At 43.8% G+C, this 19,427-nt stretch overlaps 1 protein-coding gene across 3 annotated transcripts in view; it reads left to right on the forward strand.

Moving 5' to 3' along the window:
* TERT (telomerase reverse transcriptase) overlaps positions 1–19,427 on the forward strand; it is a 159,899-nt gene that overhangs the window by 55,963 nt on the left and 84,509 nt on the right. For all 3 annotated transcript variants that reach the window (XR_012220872.1, XM_073549864.1, XM_073549865.1), the window contains exon 7: positions 14,617–14,712. Coding sequence is in view for 2 of the 3 variants with exons in the window: in XM_073549864.1 (XP_073405965.1) it covers positions 14,617–14,712 (96 nt within the window). In the remaining variant the exon portion in view is untranslated. The remainder of the gene's footprint in view (positions 1–14,616; positions 14,713–19,427) is intronic.

Here is a 19,427-nt window from a genome sequence, read left to right on the forward strand (position 1 = left end):
ATCAAAATAAAACAATTAAAAAAAAATCACACATACATATTTGGTATCGTCACGTTCAGAATCGCCCAATCTATCAATAAAAAAAATATTAACCCGATCGCTGAATGGCGTAGCAAGATAAAAATTCAAAACACCAGAATTACTTTTTTTTGGTCGCCGCGACATTGCATTAAAATGCCATAACGGTCGATTATAAGAACTTATTTCCACAAAAGTGGTATTAAAAAAGTCAGGCCGGCACGCAAAAAATAAGCCCTCACCCGACCCCAGATCACGAAAAATGGAGACACTACGGGTCTCAGAAAATTGTGCAATTTTTTTTTTTCTTATTTAAAGCAAACTTTGGAATTTTTTTTTCACCACTTAGATTAAAAAAAAAAACATAGACATTTTTGGTGTCTATGAACTTGTAATGACCTGGAGAATCATAATGGCAGGTTATATTTAGGATCTAGTGAACCTAGCAAAAAAGCCAAGCAAAAAACAAGTGTGGCATTGCACTTTTTTTGCAGTTTCACCTCACTTGGAATTTTTTTCCCATTTTCGAGTACACGACATGGTAAAACCACTGGTGTCGTTTAAAAGAACAACTCATCTTGCAAAAAATAAGCCTTCACATGGCCATATTGACTGAAAAATAAAAAAAAGTTATGGCTCTGGAAAGAAGGGGAGCGGAAAATGAAAAAATCGAAAAAAGCTCCGGGAGTGAAGGGGTTAAATGCATATGACCACATGATATTTCATTCTTTTTCTTTTTTAATACATTTTCAAAAATTTCTACGTTTGTTTTTTTTTCAGTCAAATGGGGTACAGGGTGTACATTAATGAGAAAAAAAAATGAACTTTTTTGAATTTACCAAATGGCTGCAATGAAAAATTTAATGGGGTTTGAATACTTCACATATCCACTGCATGTGGAGGGAAAATTACTGTTTGGGCACACAGGAGAGCTCGGAAGGGAAGGAGCACCATTTGACTTTTGACATACATAACTGGCTGGAATCGATAGTGGACGCCATATCGCCTTTGGTTTGGCGGATCCCTGATGTGCCTAAGCAGTGAAACCCCCCCACATATTGCCCTATATTGGAAACTAGACCCCTCAAGGAATTTATCTAGATGTGTTGTGAGCACCTTGAACCCTCAGGGGCTTCACAGAATTTTATAATGTTGAGCCATAGAAATAAAAAAATACATTTTTCCTTCAAAAGTATATTTAGCTCCAAATTTTTTATTTTTGCAAGGGGAAAATGGATGCCAAGATTTGTTGTGCAATTTTTCTTGAGTATGTCGATACCTCATATTTGTTAGAAAACGACTGCTTGCCTGCAGGGCTGGAAAGGGAGTGAGCGCTATTTGGATATCCTGTCACATTTGAAGAGCCCCTGACATGCCAAAACAGCAGAAACCCCCACAACCTCCCATTTTGTAAGCTGCACTTCTCAATTAATTAATCTAGGGGAGTAGTGAGTATTCTTAACCCTCAGGTGATTCGCAAACTTGTATAGCATTGGGATGAGTAAATTATATATTACTATATTTTTCCACTAAAATGTTGCTTTGACACCAAGTTTGCAATTTACAAAAGGGGTAATAGGAGAAAATGAACAGCACAATTTATTACGCAATTTCTCCTGAGTACATTAATGCCCCATAAGTAGTCGAAAACTTCTTTTGAGGCACAGTGCAAAGCTCAGAAGTGGAAGAGCGCCGTATTACAGTGCAGATTTTACTGCACTGATTTGAGGGTGCCATGTCACATTGGAAGAGCCACTGGTGTTCCGGAACAGCCAAAAACCCTGTAGGTTACCCCATTTTACAAACTATACTTCTCAATGAATTCATCTAGGGGCACAGTGATCATATTGATATCACAGGTTTGTCACATAATTTGTATACCATTGGGCAGTGAAGAAAAAATAATTAAATTTTTACCGCCAAAAAATTTGTTTTTACCCCAGATTTTCAATTTTCACACCGTGAAATGGATAAAAATGGTGTCGCACAATTTCTGCTGAGCGTGGTAATACCCCATATGTGGCTGTACAGTACTGGTTAGCCACACGGCGAGACTATAGAGGGAAGGAGTGCTGTTTGACTCTCGGAGAACAAATGATTGTAGAATAGATTGTGGACTCCATGTACAGAGCCCCTAAGTGCCAGAAGAGTAGAATCCCCCCCTCAAGTGACCCCATTTTGGAAATTACACCCCCTATGGGAATTTATCTACAGGTGTAGTGACGATTTTGAGTCAATAAATGTTTCCCAGAAACGAGCAGCAGTGGATGTTGCCGTAGATTTGGCAGGCTCTTATTGCTGCAAAAATGCTAATAATGTGGACGCTAAGGCTGCGTTCACACGTTGCCTGATTTTTCGCTGCAAAAACGCTAAGAAAACGCATCCCATGCGATCCTATGGGATTCCGCATTGCAAATTCGCATGCATTTTACCCGCGGCGGAAATGTTGCTGAAATTTCCGCAGCATTTCTGCAACGTGGGTGCATAGCCTAAATGTGGTTTAGGCACACTGTGGGGCTCAGAAGGGAGGGGAGCATTTGGATTTGGGAGCGCAGAATTAGTTGAATTTCTTTTGGGGGGGTGAGGAGCTATAGTACCCTTATAGAGCCTATGTACTATCAGTAAAGTGGAAGCCCCCTATATTCCTTTAACAGATGACTGACTTGAGTGGGAACTTTTTTTGTGGATTGAGTTGAAGCTTTTATTGGAAACATTTTAGCTAACATTGTTGAAGCTTTTGATGAAAACTTTTTACTTAACATTTTTTATCACATTTATCCAGAGCTCTAAGCTGAGCACTTACTTTCAGAGATTTAGATGAAAACCCCAGTGACATGGTTCAGATGAAGCCACCGATGGATCTATTCACTATAATGAGGCAGCAGAGTTACTCTGGACTTCGTCTGGCCTCTGTTCAGCATTGTCCTTCTTTTTAGAGGTGCACAAAATTGTGGCAGACTGTTCTTTTATGCACACCTAAAAAGACTGATCCCGCCGGATCACAGGTCAGGTGTCGTCCACAGTGCCTCCATTTGCCTCATTTTAGGGAATCTTCCCCCGAGGACTCTGTCTGAATCGTGTTTTTCAGAGATTTACACAGAGACCCCAGTGTAAGCACTCAAAACGGAGCGAAGGATAAATGTCAGCCGAGCGTTACTGCAATCTTTGGGCGGCAGAATGAACAAATCCACAGCAGGTGAAGAAAAAGCTTAAAAAAAAAGATCTGTATAAGATCGAAACTCGTCACTTGTACCATTGCATGCACACTGCGTATGGAGTTTTTACTGCACTGAAATATTTTTGGTAGAGCACTAATAAAATTTCAAGAATTTTTTAAGGAGCTGGAACAACCTTTTTTTCTTCTCTAATGAAGAATTGATTTTATTTATTTTTTACGCTGTTCCTCTTGGGGTATAAATGATGAGGTAACTTTATTGTTTACATCAGTGCAATTACAGTAATACCAGATTTATATAGTTTTTTTTTCTGTTTGGCTGCTGTTAGGCTAGTTTCACACTAGCGTTTATTCCACGCAGCGCACGGCGCCGCTAAGCCCCGCCCCATCCGGTCATCACCGCCTACTATCGCACATGGACGCTTGCGATCTGCGCACCCTATCTTTAGCATAGGGTGCGCAGATCGTGCGCTGACCGTGCGCTAGTAGGATTTTGGCGTGCGCTGCGCACTTTTGAAGGTGCGCCTGTGTGCGCCGAACGCAGCATGTTGCATTTCGGCGCACCTTCAAAAGTGCACAGCGCATGCCAAAATCCTACTAGCGCACGGCCAGCGCACGATCTGCGCACCCTATGCTAAAGATAGGGTGCGCAGATCGCAAGCGTTCATGTGCGATAGTAGGCGGCGATGACCGGATGGGGCGGGCAGGGAGCCGGCAGGAGGCGGGGCTTAGCGGCGCCGTGCGCTGCATGGAATAAACGCTAGTGTGAAACTAGCCTTATATACTAAAAATGCGCTTTTTTTTTTTTTTTTTTTTTTTTTAACAAAAACAAGTTTTTGCATCACCACATTTTGGGAGCTATAATTTTTCCATATTTCACCTGACAGTCATGTGAGGGCTTGTTTTTTGCAGAACGAGTTGACCTTTTTTGACACCATTTTGGGCACATGACATTTTTTGATCACTTTCTATTCTGATTTTTGGGAGGTAGAATTAACAAAAAGCAGCTATTCAGGATTTTTTTTTTTTTTATTGCTATTCCGCATGTGGTAAAATTGATAAGGCAGTTTTATTTTCAGGTCCGTACGATTACAGTGATACCACATTTATATCGTTTTATGTTTCGCTGCTTTTACACAAGAAAAACTACCGTATTTTACAGAAAAAAGAATTGTCTTTGCATCACTTTATTCTGAGAGATCTAACTTTTATATTTTTCCGCTGACGGATCTGTATGGTGACTTGTTTTTGCAGGACAATATGCCGTTTTCATCAGTATCATTTTTATTTCCATTTGACTTTTTTTGATTGTGCTTTATTCCCCTTTTTGTTGAATGGTATGATGAAAAAAGTTTTTTGGTCTCTTTTTAAAAAAAAAAATAAATCTTTTACGGTGTGCACTGAAGGGGTTAACTAGTGTGACAGTTTTATAGGTGGGGTCGGTATGTACGCAGTGCTACCAAATATGTGAACTTTTGTTTTTACATAACTATACGTGTTTAATTTAAAAAAAAAAAAATATATTTTATGATTCTTTTATCGTTTTAAAACATTTTTTTTTACTTGTGTTTTTTTTTTTTTTTTTTTTACTTAGTTCCTGTATGGGACTTAAATTTTTATTTTTCTCATCACTGGTCTCATGTAGTTGCTAGCTGAGCCTAACAGGGCACCATAGCTGGCAATCCCATAGGTCATCATGTGACCTCTGGCTGCTGTGACGACACTCGGCTCCCCCGTGATGTGATCACGTCGGAGAGGAGAGTGAAGCAGCGCTCTCCTTCTTTCTCCATCTGAGCGCCGTGAGACCGCCGACTGTAGAGAAACTTCGGTGCTGCACAGAGCCCAACAAATGCCGACATTTATCTACAATGGGCGGTTAGGAAATGGTTAAAGAAGATCTTTCATCCAATTTTTCGTGTTGAACTGGACACACAATATAATCGTGGCTGCAGGCAAAATAAAATATATATTTTTAAAATTTGCCTCTCCATTGCGGAGATATTAGCAGTCAAAGTATTTGGCACCTTATGAGTTAACTTTTGGTAAGTCTATGGTGTTGTTATCGGATAGTTTTCACTGGGGGGGTGTACTTCTTTCTGTGAATGTCCTGAGCAGGATGTCAATCAACTACTTTGTGGCACATACATGCTCTGGATGCTAATTATCACCTCCGTCAGGCACTTCTGTTCCGTCCATAGGGAATTTTAACCCAACAGGTTTCATTTAAATCAAGTAAACATGAGGCAGGATAGGTGTCGGATTACTGAATATATATGCATTTGTTACTGATTTTATCACTTGTTTTTGCTTTTTGAATGTTTTTATTAACCCCTTCACGACCTTACGCCACGTAGGCGTCATGAAAAGTCGTGCCAGAACGACCCATGACGCCTATGTGGCGTCATGACTTTAAAGCCCCCCCTGCGGGTCGGGTGACCTAGGTCACTGAAAGGTCACCCGACCCGCAGATACAGGGGGCTTTGTTCTTCGCCACAGGGGGCGTGGCTTCGCCCCCACGTGGCTACGATCGCTCTGATTGGCTGTTTCACTTTTAACAGCCAATCAGCGATAGTAATATTTCATCAATGAAAATTGATGAAATATTGCAATCCAGCCATGGCCGATGCTGCTGTAGCATCGGACATAGCTGGAGACACCGATTCCACCCCCCCTACCGGATATCCCCCCCCCCCCCCCGCAACTGAATGACAGCGGCGATCTGCCGCCGCTGTCATCATCTGCCCCCCTCCCATTCCCTCTGCTCCCCGTCAGATTCCGATAACCCCCTCTCACCTCCCCCGTCACCTTCTAAGTCCCCCTGTCGCTCCCGGTGTCCGGCGGGTCCGGTTCATGGGCGCCGCCATCTTAGAAAATGGCGGGCGCATGCGTAGTGCGCCCGCCCGAATCTGCCGGCTGCAGATTCCATTCTTTCATTTTGATCACTCTCACAGTGATCAAAGTGAAAGAAAAAGTAAATAAACCCCCCGATTATCACCCCCATAGGTAGGCACAACTAATAAAATAAAGAAAATATTTTTATTTTTATTTTTCCATTAGGGTTAGGGTTGAAAAGAGGGTTAGGGTTGAAAAGAGGGTTAGGGTTGGAAAGAGGGTTAGGGTTGGAAAGAGGGTTAGGGTTGGAAAGAGGGTTAGGGTTAGGGTTGGAAAGAGGGTTAGGGTTGGAAAGAGGGTTAGGGTTAGGATTGGAAAGAGGGTTAGGGTTGGAAAGAAGGTTAGGGTTGGAAAGAGGGTTAGGGTTGGAATTAGGGTTAGGGTTGGAATTAGGGTTAGAATTAGGGTTAGGGTTGGAAATGGGGTTAGCGTTGGAATTAGGGTTAGGCTTGTGGTTAGGGATGTGTTAGGGTTAGGGCTGTGGTTAGGGGTGTGTTGGGGTTAGGGTTGGAGTTAGAATTGAGGGGTTTCCACTGTTTAGGCATATCAGGGGGTCGCCAAACGCGACATGGTGCAACCATTGATTCCAGCCAATTTTGCGTTCAAAAAGTCAAACGGTGCTCCCTCCCTTCCAAGCCCTGACGTGTGCCCAAACAGTGGTTTACCCCAACATATGAGGTATCAGCGTACTCAGGAAAAATTGCACAACAACTTTTGGGGACTAATTTCTCGTGTTACCCTTGGGAAAATAAAAAATTGGGGGCTAAAAAATTATTTTTGTGGAAAAAAATGATTTTTTCATTTTCACGTCTCTGCATTATAAACTTCTGTGAAGCACTTGGGGGTTCAAAGTGCTCACAACACATCTTACATACGTTCCTTGGAAGGTCTAGTTTCCAAAATGGGGTCACTTGTGGGGGGTTTCCACTGTTTAGGCACATCAGAGGCTCTGCAAACGTAACATGATGCCCGCAGACCATTCGATCAAGTCGGTATTTCAAAACGTCACTACTTCCCTTCCGAGCCCCGACGTGTGCCCAAACAATGGTCCCTCCCCACATATGGGGTATCAGCGTACTCAGGACAAACTGGACAACAACTTTTGGGGTCCAATTTCTCCTGTTACCCTTGTGAAAATAAAAAATTGCGAGCTAAAAATTCATTTTTTGAGGAAAAAAAAGATTTTTTATTTTCATGGCTCTGCGTTACAATCTTCTGTGAAGCACTTCAGGGTTCAAGGTGCTCACCACACATCTAGATAAGTTCCTTGGGGGGTCTAGTTTCCAAAATGGGGTCACTTGTGGGGGGTTTCCACAGTTTAGGTACATCAAGGGCTCTGCAAATGTAACATGATGCCCGCAGACCATTCCATCAAAGTCTGCATACCAAAACGTCACTACTTCCCTTCCGAGCCCTGACGTGTGCCCATACAGTGGTTATCCCCCACATATGGGGTATCAGCGTACTCAGGACAAACTGGACAACAACTTTTGGGGTCCAATTTCTCCTGTTACCCTTGTGAAATAAAAAATTGACAACTAAAAAAAATTTTTTTAGGAAAAAAAAAAGATTTTTTATTTTCACTGCTCTGCATTATAAACTTCTGTGAATCACCTGGGGGTTCAAAGTGCTCACTATGCATCTAGATAAGTTCCTTAGGGGGTCTAGTTTCCAAAATGCGGTCATTTGTGGGGGAGCTCCAAAGTTTAGGCACACAGGGGCTCTCCAAACACGACATGGTGTCCGCTAACGATTGGAGCTAATTTTCATTTCAAAAAGTCAAATGGCGCTCATTCCCTTCTGCGCCCTGCCGTGCACCCAAACAGTGCCCCCCCCACATATGGGGTACCAGCATACTCAGGACAATCTGGACAACAACTTTTTTGGTCCAATTTCTCCTGTTACCCTTGTGAAAATAAAAAATAGCGTGCTAAAAAATCATTTTTGAGGAAAAAAAATGATTTTTTATTTTCACTGCTCTATGTTATAAACTTTTGTGAAGCACTTGGGGGTTCAAAGTGCTCACTACACATCTAGATAAGTTCCTTAACCCCTTACCTACAATTGACGTAATATTCCGTCCATGTGACCATGGACCTAATTACCATGGACAGAATATTACGTCATCGCGATCAGCGGCGCCCACGTGGTGAGCGCCGCTGATCGCGGCCGAGTGTCAACTAATTATCATAGCTGACACCCGGCACAATGTGTCAGGGGCGGTCACGGACCGCCCCCGACACGTTAACCCCTTGCACACCGCAATCAAACGCGATCGCGGTGTACCGGGGGTTAAAGGGAAGCATCGGCAGGGAGGGGGCTCCCTCCGTGCTTCCCTGAGCCCCCCACGGCAGAGCAATGTGCAGCGCTGCTGCGGGGGGCTCTTTCCCTACAGGCCCCCGGATCCAAGATGGCGACGGGGGCCTGCAGGGAGCTGACTTCCTCACTGCCTGCAGAGCAGAGGCATGAGGAAGTCTGCAGCAGTGCCTGTGACAGATCGCTGATCTGTCACAGTGATCTGTGATGTGACAGATCAGCGATCTGTCACAGGACAGTGATGTCCCACCTGGGACAAGGTAATAAAGTAAAAAAAAAAAAAGTGTTAAAAAAAATTTAAAAAAAATCGCTAAATAAATTAGTAAAAAAAAAAAAAAAAAATATTCCCCAATAAATCCATTTTTTCAAAATTAAAAAAACCCAAAAACAATAAAAGTACACATATTTGGTATCGCCGCGTCCGTAATGACCTGCCCTATAAAACTGTCCCATTAGTTAACCCCTTTAGCGAACCCCTTAAAAAATAAAATAAAAAACGAAGCAAAAAATAATGATTTATTATCATACCACCGAACAAAAAGTGCAATAACGCGCGATCAAAAAGACGCATATAAATATGCATGGTACCGCTGAAAACGTCATCTTGTCCCGCAAAAAACGAGCCGCCATACAGCATCATCCGCACAAAAATAAAAAAGTTATAGCTCGCAGAATAAAGCGATACAAAAATAATTATTTTTTATATAAAATTGTTTTCATTGCAAAAAACCGACAAAACATAAAAAAACGACCTAAATGAGGTATCGCTGTAACCGTACTGACCCGAAGAATAAAAACGCGTTATCAATTTTACCGCACGCGGAACGGTGTAAACGCACCCCCCAAAAGAAATTCATGAAACGCTGGTTTTTGTTCATTCTGCGTCCCAAAAATCGGAATAAAAAGCGATCAAAAAATGTCACGTGCCCGAAAATGGTACCAATAAAAACGTCAACTCGTCCCGCAAAAAATAAGACCTCACATGACTCGGTGGGTCAAAATACGGAAAAATTATAGCTCTCAATATGTGGTGATGCAAAAACTATTTTTACAATAAAAAGCGTCTTTTAGCGTGCGACAGCCGCCAAACATAAAAACCGCCATAAATCGTAAATCAAACCCCCCGTTATCACCCCCTTAGTTAGGGAAAAATAATAAAACTAAAAGAAAATGTATTTATTTCCATTTTCCCGCTAGGGTTAGGGTTAGGGCTAGGGCTCAGATTAGGGTTAGGGGTGTGTTGAGGTTAGGGTTGAAGTTATAATTGGGGGTTTCCACTGTTTGGGCACATCAGGTGCTCTCCAAAGGCAACATGGCGTCTGATCTCAATTCCAGCCAATTCTGCTTTGAAAAAGTCAAATGGTGCTCCTTCCCTTCCAAGCTCTGCCATGTGCCCAAACAGTGTTTTACCCCCACATGTAGGGTATCAGCCTACTCAGGACAAATTACAAAACAACTTTTGGGGTCCAATTTCTCCTGTTACCCTTAGGAAAATAAAAAATTGGGGGCAAAAATATAATTTTGCGGAAAAAAATGTTTTTTTTATTTTCACGCCCAGGCGTTATAAACTTCTGTGAAGCACTTGGGGGTTCAAAATGCTCTCCACACATCTAGATAAGCTCCGTGGGGGGTCTAGTTTCCAAAATGGGGTCACTTGTGGGGAGTTTCAATAGTTTAGGTACATCAGGGGCTCTCCAAACGCACATGACACCCGCATACCAATCCATCAAAGTCTGCATTCCAAAACGTCACTACTTCCCTTCCGAGCCCCGACGTGTGCCCATACAGTAGTTTTCTCCCACATATGAGGTATCAGCGTACTCAGGACAAATTGGACAACAACTTTTGGGGTCCAATATCTCCTGTTACCCTTGGGAAAATAAAAAAAATGGGGACTAAAAGATGATGTTTGTTGAAAAAATACGATATTTTTATTTTCACGCCCGGTCGTTATAAACTTCTGTGAAGCACTGGGGGGTTCAAAGTGCTCACCACACATCTAGATAAGTTCATTAGGGGGTCTAGTTTCCAAAATGGGGTCACTTGTGGGGGGTTTCCACTGTTTAGGTACATCAGGGGCTCTCCAAACGCACATGACACCCGCAGACCAATCCATCAAAGTCTGCATTCCAAAACGTCACTACTTACCTTCCGAGCCCCGACGTGTGCCCATACAGTAGTTTTCTCCCACATATGAGGTATCAGCGTACTCAGGACAAATTGGACAACAACTTTTGGGGTCCAATTTCTCCTGTTACCCTTGGGAAAATAAAAAAATGGGGACTAAAAGATCATGTTTGTGGAAAAAATACGATTTTTTTATTTTCACGCCCGGACGTTATAAACTTCAGTGAAGCACTGGGGGGTTCAAAGTGCTCACCACACATCTAGATAAGTTCCTTGGGGGGTCTAGTTTCCAAAATGGTGTCATTTGTGGGGGGTTTCTACTGTTTTGGTACATCAGGGGCTTTCCTAACGCGACATGGTGTCCGATCTCAATTCCAGCCAAAAACGTCAAATGGCGCTGCTTCCCTTCCGAGCTCTGCCATACGCCCAAATAGTGGTTTACACCCACATGTGGGGTATCAGCGTACTCAGGATAAATTGCACAATATCTTTTAGGGTCCTGTTACTTTTGGAAAAATAAGAATTGAGGGTGAAAAGATCATTTTTGTGGAAAAAATATGATTTTTTAATTGTACTGCTGTACGTTATAAACTTCTGTGAAGCCCTTGGGGGTTCAAAGTTCTCACCACACATCTAGATAAGTTCCTTGGGGGGTCTAGATTCCAAAATGGTGTCACTTGTGGGGGGTTTCCACTGTTTTGGTACATCAGGGGTTTTCCAATCGCGACATGTGTCCGATCTCAATTCTAGCCAAAAACGTCAAATGGCGCTGCTTCCCTTCCGAGCTCTGCTATGCGCCCAAATAGTCATTTACACCCACATATGGGGTATCAGCGTACTCAGGACAAATTGCACAATAACTTTTAGGGTCCTGTTACCCTTGGAAAAATAAAAATTGGGGGTGAAAAGATTATTTTTGTGGAAAAAATATGATTTTTTAATTGTACCGCTGTACGTTATAAACTTCTGTGAAGCCCTTGTGGGTTCAAAGTTCTCACCACATATCTAGATAAGTTCCTTGGGGGGTCTAGTTTCCAAAATGGGGTCACTTGGGGGGGTTTCCACTGTTTAGGTACATCAGGGGCTCGCCAAACGTGACATGGCGTCCGATCTGAATTCCAGCCAATTTTGCATTGAAAAAGTCAAACGGCGCTCCTTCCATTCTGAGCTCTACCATGCGCCGAAACAGTGGTTCCCCCCCACATATCAGGTATCAGCGTACTCAGGACAAATTGCACAATAACTTTTGCAGTCCAATTTCTCCTGTTACCTTTGGTAAAATAAAGAAAATTGAACCTGAAGTATTTTTTTTGTGAAAAAAAGTTAAATGTTCATTTTTTTTTTAATATTCAAAAAATTCCTGTGACGCACCTAAAGGGTTAATAAACTTCTTGAATGTGGTTTTAAGCACCTTAAGGGGTGCAGTTTTTAGAATGGTGTCACTTTTGGGTATTTTCTATCATATAGACCCCTCAAAGTGGCTTCAAATGTGAAGTGGTCCCTAAAAATAAAATGGTGTTGCAAAAATGAGAAATCGCTGGTCAAATTTTAACCCTTATAACTTCCTAACAAAAAAAAATTTTGGTTCCAAAATTGTGCTGATGTAAAGTAAACATGTGGGAAATGTTATGTATTAAGTTTTTTGTGTGCCGTATCGCTGTGATTTAAGGGCATAAAAATTCAAAGTTGGAAAATTGCGAAATTTTCAAAATTTTTGCCAAATTTCCGTTTTTTTCACAAATAAACGCAAGTTATTTGAATGCAATTTTACCACTAACATGAAGTACAATATGTCACGAGAAAACAATGTCAGAATCACTGGGATCCATGAAAGCGTTTCAGAGTTATGACCTCATAAAGGTACAGTGGTCAGAATTGTAAAAATTGGCCCGGTAGTTAACGTGCAAACCACCCTTGGTAGTGAAGGGGTTAAGGGGTCTAGTTTCCAAAATGGTGTCACTTGTGGGGGAGCTCCAATGTTTAGGCACACAGGCGCTCTCCAAACGCGACATGGTGTCCGATAACGATTGGAGCTAATTTTCCATTCAAAAAGTCAAATGGCGCTCCTTCACTTCCGGGCCCTGCCGTGCACCCAAACAGTGGTTTATGACCACATATGAGGTATCGGTGTACTCAGGAGAAATTGCGCAACAAATTTTAGGATCCATTTTATCCTGTTGCCCATGTGAAAATGAAAAAACTGAGGCTAAAATATAATTTTTGTGAAAAAAAAGTACTTTTTTTTTTTTACGGATCAATTTGAGAAGCACCTGGGGGTTCAAAGTGATCACTATTCATCTAGATAAGTTCCTTGGGGGGGTCTAGTTTCCAAAATGGGGTCACTTGTGGGGGAGCTCCAGTGTTTAGGCACACAGCGACTCTCCAAACGCGACATGGCAAGCGCTAAATATTCCAGCATATTTTCCATTCAAAAAGTCAAATGGCGCTCCTTCCCTTCTGAGCCCTGCCGTGCGCCCAAACAGTGGTTTATGACCACATATGAGGTATCGGTATACTCAGGGGAAATTGCCCAACAAATTTTAGGATCCATTTTATCCTGTTGCCCATGTGAAAATGAAAAAATTGATGCTGAAAGAAAATTTTTGTTGGAAAAATTAAAATGTCCTTTTTTTCCTTCCTTGTTGCTTTAGTTCCTGTGAAACACCTAAAGGGTTAATAATCTTCTTGAATGTAGTTTTGAGTAGCTTGAGGGGTGCAGTTTTTAGAATGGTGTCACTTTTGGGTATTTTCTGCCATACAGACCCCTCAAAGTGACTTCAAATGTGAGGTGGTCCCTAAAAAAAATGGTTTTGTAAATTTTGTTGTAAAAATGAGAAATCACTGGTCAACTTTTAACCCTTATAACTTCCTAACAAAAAAATATTTTGCTTCCAAAATTGTGCTGATGTAAAGTAGACATGTGGGAAATGTTATTTAGTAACTATTTTGTGTCACATAACTCTCTAGTTTAACAGAATAAAAATTCAAAATTTGAAAATTGCAAAATTTTCAACATTTTCGCCAGATTTCTGATTTTTTCACAAATAAACGCAAAAATTATCGATCTAAATTTACCACTAACATGAAGCCCAATATGTCACGAAAAAACAATCTCAGAATCGCTAGGATGCGTTGAAGCGTTCCTGAGTTATTACCTCATAAAGGGACACTGGTCAGAATTGCAAAAAATGGCCAGGTCATTAAGGTCAAAATAGGCTGGGTCATGAAGGGGTTAAAATTGTAATAATGTAACATGACAGAGAACAGTGTAGAAGGAAGGGTGGGTCAGTTGTAAATTTGTTCTCTTATAAGCATACAGTGGCATGCCATAAAAATGTATCTAGTCTGTTTCAGGGCATGCTTTGTGCATTGCAGACAGTCTAAACCAGGGCACACATATTAGAGGTGACGAAGTTAACAAAATAAAAAAATAAACTATTTAAGAAATTACTTTTTGGCCATTCCTACTATATAGGTTTCCTAATTTGCTAAGCTGCATTTATCAATCAGTGGCTGACGGGTTTTAAGCGTAAACTATGTTACAAAAAGTTTCTGCCTTTACAATACGTTTAAGGCTAGCTTCACACTAGCGTTTTAGGCCGCAGCACACGGCCGCTGCTAAGCCCCGCCCCCTCCGGTCATCTTCGCCTAGTATCGCATACGGCTGCATGCGATCTGCACACCCTATCTTTAGCATAGGGTGCGCAGACCGTGCGCTAGTAGAATTTTGCGCGCGCTGCGCCATTTTAACGGTGCGCCGGTGTGTGCCGAACGCACCATGTTGCATTTTGGTGCGCTCGGAGCACCGTCAAAAGGGCGCAGCGCACGCAAAATTCTACTAGCGCACGGTCAGTGCACGGTCTGCGCACCCTATGCTAAAGATAGGGTGTGCAGATCGCATGCAGCCGTGTGCAATACTAGGCGGAGATGACCAGAGGGGGCGGGGCTTAGCGGCGGCCGTGCGCTGCGGCCTAAAACGCTAGTGTGAAGCTAGCCTAAAACCTCACAAATGTATGAAGTGAAATGCAGCTTAAAATTGTGCTACTATTTACTCCTACTTTTTTTTTTTTTTTTTGTTCTTTTTATAGGTTTCAAACATGGTTGATTTTTTGTCAAATATGAAATGCTTTTTAACACATTTTCAAGAAGACAATTTGGTTCAAAACGCCATCTTTGTGGAACAGGTATAATTTGTAGGATATGATTGAACAGCTACTTGCCAGAATCCTTTGATTATTTTGTTCATAGAAAAGCTTTTGCTACAATGACAAGAACCAGTTGGCATTTGTGACACACATTACAGAAATGTATTGATAAAATGTTTTATTTAATGGTGGACAATTAAAAACCAAACAGGACATCACTATGTTAGCCTGCTTACTCTTTTCACAGTCAGGTGGTGTGGCCTTCGTTGTGGCAAAGTATGGCTGCATTTTTGGTAAATGTTGGTGCAGTATGCAGCACTGTCGAATCAGAGTCTTTCCATTTTGGTGGAGTCGGTATAAAATGGAGCGACTCCGACTCCCAAAATATATAATAAATTCGGTACAGTAGTTCAGTGCAGTATGTGCTGTAAATGGTTTCATAAGAATTTGAGAAAGTTATGAAATCTCCTATAAATGTTTGTTCTATTCCTTATCTAAGGATCTCCGCTTTCATGTGAGATGAATCTGTGCTGCATTTTATGTACATGCTCAGTAGTGAGGCAGGGCTGTGGGTTTGGTCAGAGTCAGGGAAACTGAGTCGGAGGTTTGGCTTACCAACTCCACAGCCCTGGCGGTATGTGTTGTGAATTCGCTTTCTGGCCTACCTCTGGTTACTTGTGAAGGTCGTGGAGCTGGTTGTATTGACAGAGGGGTCGCGAGTTCTCTTTCCGGGCTCCCTCTGTTAGTTACCGGAAGTGATGGAGCTGATCTAATTAACAGAGGCCTGCCACCTGATAATGAGGAGGATGACTGGAGATCTGGAGTTTCTGACTAGATTTAAGACAGCCGACTCCCTCTATCTCTGCTGGTGATTTTTTCCTGCCTCCTGAGGGCTTAGTTTTCAGCTCAGTCCCTGCATGCTCAGCTAAGTGTACTTTTGCTATTGTTCACATTTGATCTGTTTTTTTCTATTTCAGTTTTGTGTCAGCCAGCTCCGGCTGGGGCTGTGCTGAATTTCTATCCTTATGTTACTCCTTGTGCCAGTTTGTTTTTGTCCCTTATTAGATTGGCCTCTTTTTGCTCTGCTTTCAGAATATACCTGAGTGCTGATATAGTGGGCGAAGTCTAGTGACTTCAGTGTTTTTTCTATCAGACGTGTTGGGCATTTTTTGCAGGGTTTTTTGCATGATTGCAGACAGTCTTTCCTGTCCTGTCTAGTTAGTGTGGGCCCCATCGTTTGCTCAGTCCATTTTCCTACCTGCGTTTGTGTTTTCACTATATGTTTGGGGGGCTATCTATTCCTTTGGGGTCTGCTCTGGGGCAATTTAGATTTCCCCTTTCTTGCTTTAGGCTTATTTAGTTCTAAGGCTGTGTCAAGGCGTCTAGGATCATTGTAGGTACGCTCCACGGCTACTGCTAGTTATGTGGATAGGATCAGAGGTCTGCAATCCGCTTAGTTACCAACCTCTCTGGTTTTCTGTGGCTTAGCTTGGTCTTGCTTTCCTCCTCGGTGACCCAATCACAACAGGTATGTGTTCTTTTTACTTTTTTCCCCATTGAGAAAATGGGATGGGACGATGGATGGGGCGCATCCAAAGTGGGAGTTATGGAAGTCCATAGCATATATGTGTGTATGTTATATACATACAGCTCTGACAAAAATTAAGAGACCACTGCACAGTTTTATAAAAATCAGCTTCTCTACATTGTCTGACAGCCATTCAATTCCAGTATAAGTTGAATTCCAACCAGAGTACACCTCATTCTACTTAATGTGCTTCTGATTAGGTGATCACCTGCACCAAATCTTACTTAACGAAGGAAAGTATAAAAATCACTGCTGTGGTGTTCACAATCCTCTTGCAATAGGACAAGCTGGAGGGCAAAACAAGTGCTAGTAATATCCCAAAAGTAATAGGAATGAAAAAATAACTTTTATCCATGCCAAAGGATTTGAAAAGAAAAGTCTTGAGTGAGGAAAAGAAGGGTTCAATTCTGGCTTTAATAGCAGAGGGATACAGTGAGCATCATGTTGCCTCCATCCTTAAAATTTCTTAGACGGCAGTCCATTACAACAATATCAAGCACCAGACATTGGGGACAGCAAAGCTACAGACCGGCAGAGGGCTAAAAAAACGACTCTCCACTGACCGGGATGACTGTCATCTTATTTGAATGTTACTCAGCAACCTCAGGATGACCTCAAGTGACCTACAAAATGAATGGCAAATGGCAGCTGTGGTGAAGTGCACGGCAAGAACAGTTCGTAACAGGCTCAAGTTTGCCAAAGACTGGACCATGGAGGACTGGAGTAAGGTTAACTTCTCTGATGAATCTAATTTTCAGCTTTGCCCAACACCTGGTGGTCTAATGGTTAGATGGAGACCTGGAGCGGCGTACAAGCCACAGTGTCTTGCACCCACTGTTAAATTTGATGGAGGATTGGTGATGATCTGGGGATGCTTCAGCAAGGCTCGAATTGGGCAGGTTAATCTTTGAGAAGGACGTATGAATCAAGCCGCATACAAGGTTATCCTGGAAAAACAGTTGATTCATTCTGCTCAGGCAATGTTCCCCAACTCAGCACACTGGTTTTTCCAGCAAGACAATGCGCCATGCCACACAGCTAGGTCAATCAATGTGTGGATGAAGGACCACCACATCAAATCCCTGTCATGGCCAGCCCTGAACCCCATTGAAAACCTCTGGAATGTAATCAAGAGGAAGATGGATAGTCACAAGCCATCAAACAAAGAAGAACTGCTTAAATTTATCAGTCGTCCATGACAGCACCACCTGAGAGAGGGGATCCGCCCTTCAGGAACAGGAAACCTACAGATACGAAAGGGCGGCACCTCTCCCACGCATCAGTTGGTTTCCTGTTCCTAGAGGACGGGACTTCCTTCAGATCGTCCATCATGGAGTCGTCGAGGGATTCCCAGGCCGGCTGACCGACTCAGGTAGCGGGGGGATCTCCTACCTCGGTCAAGCTCGGGGTACCTGGAAGCGCCACGGTGGGGCCGGGTAGGTCGCCACGGCAGTGGTTAGAGCAGGCGGAGCAAAGGGTCCGGTGGACAGCCGTCTCCAGAATGCGAGCACCAGGTATGTATGCAGGCCCCTCCTGATGCGTTTTCCCCCGGGGTCCGGTCTCAAACCCCCTCCGGCCGGGTCGGCAGTTGCGTCCGGTCGCCAAGCGCAGGCTGGCGCGCATGGGGGCGGCGGGTATACCGGAGCCGGGGGCGCGCGGCGGAAGTGACGCGGTGGAAGGGGCGGGGCCGGGAACGCCAAAACCGGAAGTCGGGTGCCGGCCGCCTTCCTAGTGTGCGCCGCATGTGCGCGGCGATCCGGGGGGACGCGCGGTACCCGAGGCGGTGGGGGGGGGACGGTTCATGCGGGGGAAGGTCGCGGGAGGGTTCCTGGGGGAGGTGCCGCGCCAGTGCCCTGCTGACCGGATACTGGGAGGCCTTAAAGGGCAGGAGGTGATGCTGCCGGGGTGCTTCTGAAGGCCCAGCGATGGATGACAGAACCCCCATAGAGCAGCAGGACGTGCAGGAGCACCCACAGAAGGAGGCCTCGGTGAAGCCTCATACGAGTGGAAGCGGACGAGTGAGCAGAGCCGCAGAAGTTCCTCCAGTCTAAAGGATTCCCCCTGCCTCCCTCCGTGATCCGGTACCTGCCTCATCTGCATGGGTAAGAGATCTCCGTGAATGTACCCTGATGCAGTGTTCCCTTATGCTGGTTTCGCAGGGGAGGAAAGCTACGGTAAAACAGAAGCACAGGGAATGTGCGCTCTGTAGTTGCCCCTTACCAGACGGCCACCCCAAAAGACTATGTCAGCCATGTGTGCGACAGACGGTAGGGGTTGGAAGGGGACGGGGGCCCAGGCATAGACTGACAGGCCCTTGCACTCTCCCCCATCCTTACAGGGACAGAGATGAAAGCCCTATCTAAAAGGGACTCTTCTAGGGGGAGAGAATTTAGTTTCTCAGGGTCGGAGTCCTCAGCTGCCCCTAGGAACAATTACTCCTCGGATTCCCCGGCCTCCACTTCATCCTCTTCGGATGAAGACTCAAGCCGATTCTGCTTTCCATTAGACCAGATGGACAAGCTAGTTAAAGCAATAAGGTCCACCATTGCAGTAGCAGACTCAAAGCAGAGCTTTCGGCACAGGTAATGTTCGGAGGTCTAGATCCCAGGAAACACAAAGCTTTTCCATTAAATGATAAGGTCCAGAGCCTGATAGAAAGGGAATGGAAGAGACCCGAAAAAAAGGGCTCCTTACCACCTGCCTTCAAACGGAGGTACCCATTTGATGACCCAGTGGTAAACAGATGGGATAAGGCCCCTAAGCTGGACGCGGCAGTAGCCAAAGCCTCCAAAAAGTCCTCCATACCGTTCGATGATATGGCCTCCTTAAAAGACCCGCTGGATAAAAAAGCGGATTCCTTTCTAAAGGGAACATGGGAGATGTCAGCAGGCGCCCTAAGACCAGCGATAGCTGCCACTTGTATAGCCAGATCCGTGATGGTCTGGCTAGATCAACTAGATTCCCATCTGAAGGACGGAGCCCCAAGAGCATCCAGTCGGAAAACTCTACCGATCATCCAGAGTGCTGCGGCTTTCTTGGCTGATGCCTCAGCAGACTCGGCAAGGATGGCGGCTAGATCAGCTGGGTTATCAAACGCAGCTCGAAGGGCCCTCTGGTTAAAATGCTGGCCAGGAGATATCCAGGCCAGGTCACGACTCTGCTCCAT

This window comes from Dendrobates tinctorius, unplaced genomic scaffold, assembly GCF_039654945.1.
Source record: "Dendrobates tinctorius isolate UK_male_01 unplaced genomic scaffold, ASM3965494v1 ptg000162l, whole genome shotgun sequence".
Lineage (NCBI taxonomy): Eukaryota > Metazoa > Chordata > Amphibia > Anura > Dendrobatidae > Dendrobates > Dendrobates tinctorius.